Source organism: Ctenopharyngodon idella, chromosome 22, assembly GCF_019924925.1.
Source record: "Ctenopharyngodon idella isolate HZGC_01 chromosome 22, HZGC01, whole genome shotgun sequence".
Taxonomy (NCBI): Eukaryota; Metazoa; Chordata; class Actinopteri; order Cypriniformes; family Xenocyprididae; genus Ctenopharyngodon; species Ctenopharyngodon idella.
Window position 1 is genome coordinate 21979329 of NC_067241.1, and position 12307 is coordinate 21991635.

The 12307-nt window shown below is 37.1% G+C and overlaps 1 protein-coding gene across 4 annotated transcripts in view; it reads right to left on the reverse strand.

Moving 5' to 3' along the window:
• Positions 1 to 305: 305 nt before the first annotated feature.
• Positions 306 to 12307, reverse strand: part of cpeb2 (cytoplasmic polyadenylation element binding protein 2) — a 31057-nt gene continuing 19055 nt past the window's right edge. For 2 of the 4 annotated variants that reach the window (XM_051880630.1, XM_051880628.1), the window contains 7 exons: positions 10808 to 10831; positions 10125 to 10289; positions 9275 to 9364; positions 8631 to 8749; positions 7080 to 7194; positions 6724 to 6905; positions 306 to 3844 (listed from right to left, as the gene is read on the reverse strand). In XM_051880630.1, the coding sequence (XP_051736590.1) occupies positions 3617 to 3844; positions 6724 to 6905; positions 7080 to 7194; positions 8631 to 8749; positions 9275 to 9364; positions 10125 to 10289; positions 10808 to 10831 (923 nt within the window). In that variant the 3' untranslated portion in view covers positions 306 to 3616. The remainder of the gene's footprint in view (positions 3845 to 6723; positions 6906 to 7079; positions 7195 to 8630; positions 8750 to 9274; positions 9365 to 10124; positions 10290 to 10807; positions 10832 to 12307) is intronic. The other 2 variants (XM_051880629.1, XM_051880631.1) reach the window with 1 other exon arrangement.

A 12307-nucleotide genomic window follows, 5' to 3' on the forward strand; every position in this document is an offset into this window, starting at 1 on the left:
GTCAAGTATATGATATATATATTGCAGCTACTTTACCAGGCGGATAATTATTATTATTATTATTTTTAAAATTATGAATCTACCATTTTTAAAAACAACAACAAAAAATCTTCCACATTAAGTGTTTTCTCCTCCAGGGGGCGCCCGAGGACTCGTAGATTCGAAGCCTCATATGGAAATGTTTATAAGACGACTTTATAAAAAGTGCTTTGTCCAATAATCACAACCACTATCATATTTCTTCTTAAATGTCAAACAACTGGGCAAAACAAACAGACAAAAAATAACTCCAGCTGAGACATGGCTTGTGTCTGAACAGAATGGGTCTTTATTCAGGAAATGAAAGAAAAAGATTGTAATCAACACCCCATTTAAATACAAAACAAATCAAAATAAGGAACAACATGATATTCAGTTTGCATATCAAAGAGCCATTCAGTAATAATTACAGTCTGAACACTTCATAAACCACTTGTGTGAATCTATACACAAACTTGATTTAGAAACTAGAACATTAACATTATTACAAAGATTTTAGCTTTAAAAATAATTCAAATTGAAATAATATTTTAGCAGTTAGCATCATAAAATTATATATTCATATCTTTCCACATAAAAATACAAAATAATATTAATGACATATAATATGAAAAATTATCCCAAATATTTCGCTACTATTAGAGTAAAATAAAAAAACAAAAAAACAAAAAAAAAAACAAACAAACAAAAAAACAAGAAACAAACCAACAAACACAAAAGAAATAGAAATATGCATGAAAAAGTTTCTCCTTTTGTTAGCAAAACACTATCCAAAATAACTACAATCATTTACATCAGTACAAAGATATCTGGATTTAAAAATAGTTGCAATGAAAAAAAGGGGTTTCATCTTTTCTGACAGTAAAAAATGACACTGTGAATCAGAAATTTGCAAAATATGCAATGAAAAAAATAAATCTGCATTAAAAAGGTATACACTGCAATTCTCACTTTTTTATACAAACATTAGAAACAGTATTGCACGTCACAACACAGATTCGAGGTTAGTAAGCCTTTCAAAATGTGTTATATTCAAGTTTCTGAGTATCAGTGAGGGGAGGGCTGATACCCTCCATCTAACCAGGGAGAGTCTCAAGTGTTTTCCATGAATGCTTCCTTCCTTCAAATAAACTACACCACCAACTTAAATAGTAATCAAATCCATGTGTGCTAAGCAATAATACATAAATAGATTCATACACACATACACACACTCACACAACTGCACGGATGATGATGATGATTCAAGAAACGGCCTTTTGCGTGTGAACGTAACCATAAATACGTGGGCAAATCAAGTGAGAGTCAGAGGTCTACAGAAATAGAAAAATACAATTTAAATCAAATAGTTATCTGTCTACAAAAATAGTCAAATAAATATGATTTTTCAACGAAAACCCACACATACACGTACGAAGCAACAGTGTTGAACACGGAGAACGAACGGCTCGGCGTTCAAACGGCGATCTCCTTCCGTTCGCTACTTATTCAGAGCAGATCGCCGTAATCTGGGTCCAGCGTCTTACACAATACATCAAATAAGTTACTATGCAAAAATAAAGATATTTAAATTATCCAATAGGCTTAAAATAGGTCAAAATTCTTCTACAATGACACAGTACATAAAAAAAAGTGATCGTGATACAAAATAAAATAAAATAAAATAAAATAAAAGAGACTGTTTTGCGTTCGACTCCAAACGTCAGGGAAAGAGGGATTGGTTCTCTCAGAGGAGAAATGAGAGGAGAGAAATCGAAAAAGGTAGTGCATCACGTGTCCTCGAGAGTCTGGGACACGTCAACAAATAAATATACACATATATATACGCAATAAATAAAACACACAGTCGCAGCTCACCGTTGACACGTGAAAGGTTAAATCACATACGCGACAGTACGACGAGGGCACTGGATTCTTCACCAAACCCGAGAACACAAGGATATATAGAGTGCAAAACAGAAAGAACAGTACAGTACCAAAGGGCCGGTGCTTCTGTAGAGATTGTCCATGAGACCGACAGACTTCCTTTTCTAACGTCTCTCTCCTCTCTTTTCTCCACGTCTGTTCTTGTCCGGAGAATCTACTAGAAAATGCGGAGCTAGGCTCCGCCCACACACAGACAACGACCACAGGTCACGGTTCCTTCGCCATTTCCTACAAACTACATACATGAGAGCTGTGCTCGAGCGACTGTCGTAATGAGAGGGGTTCAGGGGTGTTCTGGAAGGGCAAAGGTTAAATGTCGATCCTCTAGATCGTAGAGTTTAAATCGAACTGAAACCTCAATTCATAACTAGACTCACACTGCACGAAGACAAGACACGAAAACCACAGGACAGCACACCGTCTCTTGACTAATTATCGAGTTACAAAATGGCGGAACTCACTACTCTAAAAACTAACGTCACTTCTCTCGTAATAAGTTCGTAAAGGAATCATCACAACAACGCATGCAAAGGTTTTACGAAGAATTTTACACTGTTTTTTTTCTCCTTTCGTTATTAGTATTGATTATCTTATATCTACGAGTCTTTTTCGCCTCATGCTACATAAATTCCTCTGTTTATCGTTAATATGCATCATGTTTTTTTTTTTTTTTTTTTCTTTCTTATATGTGCTGGTAACCTTTACACTGCATGCAAATGATGTACAGCCACAAACATGCACGAAAGATTTCACATTCTGTGTTTTCATGTCGTGCGAGAGGGAACGGACTGCATTTCTGTGTGTGACGTCGCCTGTGACGTCACAATGGCGTTTCATAGAACGCCGACACTATCTATTCGTTATATAGCAGCAAAGCTTCTTCTATAGCTTGTGATTAAATTGCAAGAGTAGAGCAATAACAAGCCAGATTAATATTCTGAGGTATTGTCTTTTTTTCTTTTTTTTCTTTTTTGCCAGTGGAAAATGGAAAGTCTCAGTAATTCATTATTGAATCATTCCTATTCCTGCTAAGAGCACATTGGAGCGAAAACATCGGGGAGGGGGGGAAATATTACTCTCTTTTTTTAGTATTTGGCGGCAAACGTCTCATTTTCAGGCCGCGCGTTTTGCTACCTTTGGTTTGAGGTCCAGGGCAGGCATCAGAGATTACATCATCAAGGGTTTTCCAGAGACAATTGCGCACTTTGCCCACTGGGGAGGGGGGGGATTTAGCAGCAGACGGACACAGAACGGACAGAACAAATGAACAGTACGGACAGGCTGCCCCCCCAAGCGAAAACATTCTCCTTTCTACTTTTTAAATCTCACATATAAAAATAATTTGAAAAAACTACAAAAAATCAATCTCTTTTTTTGTCTTAATCTCCTTTTTAAAAAACACGAAGGTACCACAAAAACTCTGTTCCGAGCCTGAGATGCACAGGGAGGGAGGAGAAAGAAGTGGTTTGGTGAAATAAACTGAGGCTTGTAGTGTTTCTGGCTGCTACAAAAGATAAAGATATATTTATATATTTATAGTCATATATATTCTCTATATACTGTATACGGTTGAGTACTCTATACTGACAGCTTGTGTTCGGGGGCCAAACTAAGCATCTTTTTTTTTTCTCCCCGCCTGGCTCTCCCGTCTTTAGTTCCAGCGGAAGTGGATCTGGCGGGGACGGTCGGCTCCCTCTTTGACCAGCGGCTTGTGGAACTCGCGTCCGGCGCGGGAGTGGATGTTCGCCCAGCAGAACTCGCAGTAATACTGCAGACAGGTGACATTGGCGCAGAAGAACGGGGCGAACTTTCCGCCACAACGTGCTCCCTGGCATTCGTCGCACAGCTGGTCGTCCAGCACATACGGCTTCACCTCCACCTGTGCCGCCAAATGAGCAAAACATGGTTGAGTTTGGTTCATTCCTACTGTGATATAGTCATCATTAAACAGAGCTGTAATTTAGTTAGTGTGGTGAAATAATGATACATTTATAGCCTTGAGTTTCTCAACATCATTAAATCTTCCAAATATTCTAATAATTTAAGAAAATACTGAGATGTGATTACATGTAGTTAATGCTCTATATGACAATCCCTTGTGGAAAAAGAAGTGCACTTAATTGTAGTGAATGTGCATTTGTAGTGTACTTCAAATCTTAAAAGCCTATTTTTTTAATAAAAAATGTACTTGCAGATAATATAATAAATATAGCTGCGAGCAGCAATTATCGGGGTTCAAGCTTTTTAAAGCCTTTAAGCACTTGCGCAAAAAGATAATACGTTTTATTTAGCAAGCATGTAACCACTTAAATCATAGAAGGAAAAGACCATTTACAGTCAATACAGGCAGTTTACCATTGGAAATATTTTAAAGGGTTTTAAAGCTTTTAACAGTTATAGCACCACCTATGGTCCGATCTTCTTGTTTAGAATCATATGTCACATGTGCTCACCTATTTTTGTGACATTTCGAGTTTTCGTTTAGGAGTTATAGTCTTTTGTGTGCACTTGGCCACACCCATTTTTTAAATGATCCTGTTACAGCTATTCAAATGGTAAAGTTCAACTTTTTTTTTTTTTTTTGATAATTATTGATCTAGAGAGTCCAGAGAATTGTACTGCACTGGTTTGGTTCCGATTGGGTGAAACACCAAGGACTAGTTCGCAAAAGTAGGTTTTTTACATAGTCGTGAATATTTAATGAACGATTTGATTGACAACAGTGGTTTTTGAGGCAAAGTTGTTCAGTATGAGGAGATCTATCAAATGATATGCATATGTGGATGTGTGAAACACAATGTGATTACAGAGCCGTAAAACTCATTAGAGCCACCTAGTGGCTGATTTCTTTCAAAATTCTCACAGACCTCTAGGACCATGAGTCAAACAGGCCCACCGAGTTTTGCTCTAATCGGCCTCCGTTAACCTTGTCTAATAGATGCTCAAACTTCATTGGCCGATGGCGGCCATGTTTTTTTGAGATACGTCAATGTCCTCATAGACCATCATGGCTCCTTGGACCAAGACACTGCATGCCAATTTTTATGGGTTTTTTTCATGTTATAGTGCCACCAAGTGTCCAATCGTCGCGGTTTTCAAAAAATCCAAAATACCCGAAAATTTCACCAAAACGATGAGCGATTCCAAGGCATGCATCTTGTCCATCTTGAGGATTCCAATGGTATAAGACACTTGAGCCTACGGCTAACAGTTCAGGAGTTATGAGCCATTTCATACTTTTGACCGCTGTAGCGCCCCCGTCAGGCCAAACAGGGCGAGCCTTGGTGACGCTATAGACGGTGTGAGTACTACCAGCCCTCAAAGTTTCAAGTCTCTACGACTTACGGTTTGGTCTGCCAGTCACTTTTAGAGGAGAATGCTTTACTATGAGAATTCATTACTATGGTTCTTAACACACTTAAGTACACTTTTGTGCACTTTATAATAATGTCAAATTAAGTTTTACTTTAAAGTACATTTTAATTCATTGTTGTAACAATCTGTTGTCATGCTTTAAAGTATATATTTTAGTTTAGCATAAATGCTTGTCAGTTTCTTTCTGTCTTTTTTTCGAACAACAACAACAAAAAAATAAAATAAAATATAACAATACAATAAGTGTGTTACCACATACAGAAGAAAAAACAATATCTAAGAATAATCATCAAATAATTACGTGTCCGAAAAGAACACATTCAGCAGTAACTTTAACCATATTTCAAACACAATAGAAGTAAATATGAAATTACATATAAAGATGTACTAAAGTCCTGCTTAAGTTCTTTCTGTAACAAGAACTCTTTTAAAGTCCCTCTGTAGTCAATAATTTTATCCCTTAAAACTCGTCTTTGATCACCAAAATGACATATTTAAAAAAAAATTCCTGTGAAAAAAAATTCTTAATGCCTTAAAATAGCTTAAATTTAACTCTACACCCTTGCCTCATTTAATATACACGGATCTATGAATATGATAATTAGCCCCACCTCTTCTCACTTGCACGAGCTCAGAGATCCACTCGGTCAACTTACTGAGGTTAACGCTGCACAATGGTATTGCTTTTTTACAACATCGGACACATAACGGTAATTAATATGATTAGCGTTTTGCTTGACTATGTTATCAAACAGCTAATAATGTGTTGCTAATGTTACAAACTATGTTCCCGTTTGCGATTCAGACAGCTGCCTTCTAACAATCAGTATCCTTAGAAACGCTTTGAACAACCAAGAACATCAGTGGAGATAGGCATATAGTTCATCGAAACATCGTTATATACGTCATACACCTGCCATATTGCTAAATCTACCCGATTTTTCATATCAACAGAAACATATACCGGGATAACTTTCTCTTGAGACTCCCTTGCGTGGTCAGTTAATGATGGTGTTAATGATGCTGTTGACTGATGAATTGTCAACACCACATGGTTTGTCTTAAAGCATATTAAAAACACCAGATAGACATATGAACAACATTAAAAACTTGATTTTCACCACAGGGGGACTTTAAAAGTAAGCTAAAGTGCACTTCTTCACAAGGGATGCACGTCAATGTAACGGATGAACTGGAGGAGTGATCAATGAAACTGTGGCATACAGTATTTGTTTTTCTTTGTTACACTGCACATTTTGTCAAATCTGCATTTCTGTACACAGAAAATTAAAAACATGCACAGTATGAACACTATACACTACTGAACTTGCAAGAGTAGTATGCTCTTGTATGACTTAGTATGACTTAAGAGCGTCTGATTACCCGTTTGTCGATGTCGCCGTGCTGCAGCTGGACAAATCGGGCGCTGATGGCAGCGATGTAGCTCTGCTGATTGGAGAAGGCCACACGCCCCGCCCCCTTTGGGTACTTCAGCTCTGGATCCGTGTCAATGCCCGCGTAACACACTCCACCATACAGGCGGTCCATGATCATGGCCAGCTCCACTGCACAGCACACAATAATAAAAACACACTCACATTAGCACACTTTAACACTTTTTGATACTTTATTTCAGCTACTGTGAAATTAATTCTGGAATCTTTGTTGCGATTAGTGGCATCTCTTCACAATGCTGACATCATATGCTGCAATTTAAAACAGGCAGATGTTAGGCGCACCAGCTCTCAGTGGACGAGGAACTCCTCCTACAAAGATGGTCTTGCGAGGGTCCAGCGGCTGAGAGCCGTCCATCACAAAATCACTGTCACTCAGGTTCCACGGGCGAATCTGGACCTGAAACAAACACCACACATATGAAACCAAGATACCCTTATGATAAAGAAGTACACTTAATCTTGCACTTGCAGTGTACTTTTAATCTTAAAAGTATGAATTTAAAATATAATAGGGTCAATGACGTGACGGGTCATTTTTTTTGTCCAAAGGCCTTAATAATAAAAAAAAAAACAAAGATGTGACATCCGAAGTACGCAAGGTAGTACAACTAGATCTCTTTTATTGAATCCAAAAGGTTTTAATTATATTTTGATACATATAAACGTATTTTAAAGATTTTGAAGAGTCAAAAGGTCATTCGGTTTAACCGTCCAAAGTCCAATCCAGCCATTTCATTTGTGATTAAAATATCTTAAAATATAATAAATGTATATATTTTTTATTCTGGCATAATTTTATAACATCATATATCAACATAGTGCAAAATGGTATTAAATTATGTGTAGAAGTCGTTGCTTTCTTATGAGAAAGAATGTCCGGAAAAATGAATTTCATTGATGTCATTCGGAGTAACCAATATGAAGAGTCCATTTTGGATCAAGTATGTGGTCAATATCATACGACAGGATGTGCCATCATTCAGACAACTGCAAAGGACCACATGGTCGTGAAGCAAAGTAACTAACTCTCTTTTAACTATTTAAAAAAAAATCATGTTTTCACTTGCTCATACACGTCTCGAAACATCAGGTCATTCGGTACAACCGCTATAAAACATGGAAAATGTTGTAATATTTCAAAAGCTTAAAACTAAATATAAAATATTTGATTGTCCTTTTGCTAGCTAGCTAGATATCAGTCTGTTAGCATTGTTTGAAAATATCGTCATTGGTTAAAACCGAAATTTTGGTTAAACCGAATTACTTCTTTGGTGACAAATTTTGTCCATTTTGTAATAAATGACAAAAGCAGTGTTAACTGATTATAAAAACCAAATGAATATATTTTAATTGTACTAAACTGCAACTGAGGTATAGATACGTATAAGTCATTAAGTATAGTTTAGTTTATCATAAATGCTTGTTAGTATATCAGGCAGAACACTTCAATCATATTTCAATAGAATTATGAAATTACATATAAAGACGTCCTGCTTAAATGGGTCAAAAAGCTTTCTATAGTTCAGCTACATTTATTAATATACATTTAAACTATAACACATTTTCATTTAATTGTAAATAATATGTCCAGAGACATTACATTCAGTTTGCACTTAAGTATGTTATTTCTGTAACAAGTACTCTTTTTAAAAGTATGCTGAAGTATACTTCTTTTTCACAGTTGAAGCATATTGAAAACTAGAGCTGTGTATTCTCTGTTCTGGAGAACTGAAGGTCTCTGCACACTCAGTGATGTTTTTTAGTGTCACTTCTGGTTTAAACAGATCTAAGACTCCCGGTGGAGATGTTTGTCTGTGCAGTATGTGTACTCACAGGCTTGTCTTTGATGGTGGGGCTGGATACACACAGGTAGAGTTTGCCATCCTCCTCCAGACAGGCTTCGATCAGGGCCTGCACTGAGCTCTCCTCTTGGAACAGGAGGAAGGCGTAACCTACACAACAGGAAGGAAGGCTGTAAACACGACCATTTCTGACTGAATGAAGAAAACTAAAGGTGTGTCCCTAATTGCCGTATGGATTACTTTTATGATGGATGGATGCATTTTTTGCCCTTCAAAATCTCGACCCCCATTCAAAACCATTATAAAGCTTGGATGCGTCAGGACATATTTAAATATAACTCCGATTGTGTTCGTCTGAAAGAAGAAAGTCATATACACCAAGGATGGCTTGAGGGTGAGTAAATCATGGGATCATTTTCATTTTGGGGTGAACTATCCCTTTAAGGATGTAGTAAAGAAATAAACACAGCATTCGGAGGCATTGGGTCATTCTCCCTAGTTATAGAGCACACGTTATTCATTATTATATATTCAATCATTCGATTTCAATTAATGAATCACATTAATACATTTAAAATGTAACTAATAAGAATGTACAAAACAGTAATAATCCCAGTGCAGTATGTACATACAGATCCTGGATTTCTGTGATTATGGTGATTTTTCTAGAAGTACCTTTAGGTGGGAAGTAAGACTTGCTCTCTGCTTTGTGTGGCCAATCAACAACCAGGTGACCAAAGCGGCGAAAACTGCTTGTGATTTCATCTGTGTGAGAGACGAGACACTGGGAGTCAGAGAGAGCTGCGGGAGCGCTTGCAGAAGCTTTTTAATGCAGGAAACATGATTTTAATCTACATGTGTAAACATCGGGTAAAAAAGGAATTTTCTTTTGCAGCTTGTTTCAGTATGAACCCTGCGAGGTGAGGGATCATTCTCCTCAGACTGACAGTAAATCAACATCTCTCATCAGCGGCAGCCATTTTGTTTGCAGATCTGTATTTGGTTTTATGTGTCTCAGTGCTGTTATCAAGTAATCTGCTACCAGAGAGATGGCAGAAAGATTTCAGTGGCTTCCTGCTTCATAAAACATTTAGACAGTTCAATAATATAATATAATATAATATAATATAATATAATATAATATAAAAACATTTTTATATTATATTTTAGATTGAATTTTAGAAACATTTTTATATTATAATATAGTATATATAATATAATAAGTGAAATATGAGATAAATATAATATTATAAAATAAAATAACAACATAATAATTTTAGAATTAATTATAATAATAACATTTTTTAAATTAATTCAAATAACTGGACTGACAAACAGAGAGGAGGTGTACAAAGTAAACTGCCTTCAAAAACATCTAGACTTTTATAAAATAAAATAAAAATGTTTAGAATATAATATTGTTTTTTTTTTAAATTGGCATGGCATTTTAAACATCACATACAATTACATTTGAGTACGTCACAAAAATGCGAGCATAATAGCTCAAGGCCTCTCTGACACGAACCTTCGTCGATGTCAGGGGGCAGGCCGCCCACAAACACCTTGCGGGAGAACCTCTCAATGCGCTCCCCATTCTGATGAGGGTAACAGTGAGGAGAGCCCAGCACCCCCTGGTTGCCATGGCCATCGTCTAGGAGACCGTCATCAATAGGGAAGAGGGAGGAGCGTCCTGTCAAAAAGAGAAAGACAGGTGAGACACCTATGCTACTAATATCAATCTTGGGTGATCTGATCTCGAATGCCACTCTTCTGACATGGGAAAATGTCAAACAAGGGCCCTTGTTCTAGTGCACTCAATATACACTGTGTTAGTAAGCAGTTATTCATTTCTAAGGTGCAACAGGACACAAACTCCTTTAGCATAGCACACTTGTTTCTGACTACCTCTGAATGTGGTTTGAGAGATCTGAACCGTGTTGTATTTAGCACTGTCCAGTTGTGATCAGACCACCCGAGACAGGATCATTCATTTCTGTGTCAATTCCTGTGTGCATCATGGGATGTGCAGTTCTCAGTCATTATAAGCCTCAAAAACACACGTAATCATACCGATAAACTGATCAAGTTATTTCTAGTGGTCAATGAAGATAGAAATGTCACGGCGTTTGAATACACAGAGAGCAGCATACACACATTTACACCGTACACAGACACATGCCACACAGATAGTGTAACGAACAGATTTACCTCGTCGTCTCCCATAGCTCCTCGCTGCATGTGAACACAAACAACACAGAACACTGTGAATCAGCTGACTGAACGCTTCACTTCATGACTATCAATACAGGCAAAGGTTTATTGATGCAATATTCACTACAGCTGCTCATCATGCTCCACTAGCTAGACCCTGGGATGGGCCATATGACCTATCATGATATCATTATTTTTGCTGGAAATAAGGCTCTTACCGCACCAAAACATTTGACACCAGTAAAATGTCACAAAACGATTCCAGTTTTAATTCCACAGCAAAAAATAATACTTTTACAAGCCGTTCTAACAGAAGTATTGAGGTAAGAAATACTACAGAAACTGAATGAAGTAATTGGATGTAAAATAAAACACTGATGGTCTTCATTGTATTAAACGCATTGATTCTTGTTCTATTAGGCTGCTGTCACTTTAAGAGCTAATGCACAGATCCAATATACTGACACACATCAGCTGTTTACGATGAAGACCTCACTGTATTCATGTGAATTCTCACCAAGACATGCATTTTGACATGTTTTTGTGTGTGTTTGGCCATTTTTTTGTGTGTGTTTGACTCTGATTTTACTACAAATTCGTACAATGTGATTTATAGGAAAACGTACGATTTGTAGTAAAAAAAGTTAGCATCAACCTATCCTTCCAAAAATGTACAAACAAAATCATACAAATTCACATGAATTTGCTGAAAAGTAAAATAGAGAGACTGTGTTGGAAAGCTGCAGCAGACTTCATTTCCCGACAATCACGATTGTTCAAACTTAATGATGAACGGTAAAAAAATTCAACTGGTTGAAAATTTTCTACTGGTTTTTCACTTATAAACCATTATACCGCCCACACCTAGCTAGACCAGCATCAAAACCAGCATAAACTGCTCTTTTCAGATGACTGAAGGTTCAATATAAGGTTGTGCTAAAGATTTTAGCTGTGATAGTTCCTCTTAAAGGGTTAGTTCACCCAAAAGTGAACATTCTGTGATCATTTACTCACCCTCATGTCGTTCTCAGATTTCATCAAAAAGATCTTCATTTGTGAAGATGAACGAAAGTCTTACGGGTGTGGAACGACATGAGGATGAGTAAATGATGACAGAATTTCCTTTAAGAGGAGTGTTTATTCCAGAATGAAGCTTCACTGCTGTCATTCCTCAAAGCACAATATTCCAGAAAACCTCTTCCTGTGTCACTCCATATAATCACATGATGGACAGCACATGTTCCAGTGGATCAACTGACCAACATTAGTGACTGCTCTTAGAAATCATGTGATCTATACTAACATGTCCTTCACGCTCATGTGACCCAAACTAGCAGTAAAACCAGTTAAACAGCACCAACTGTGAACCTTTCTAAGCTGTCAAATCACTTGCATATACACTGTTTTAGCTTGTCAAATTACCATTTCAGAGTAGCTTTCCCAACGCTAATCATAACGTAACATGTATAACGGCCATCAGCCACCCTGGTCTCTAAG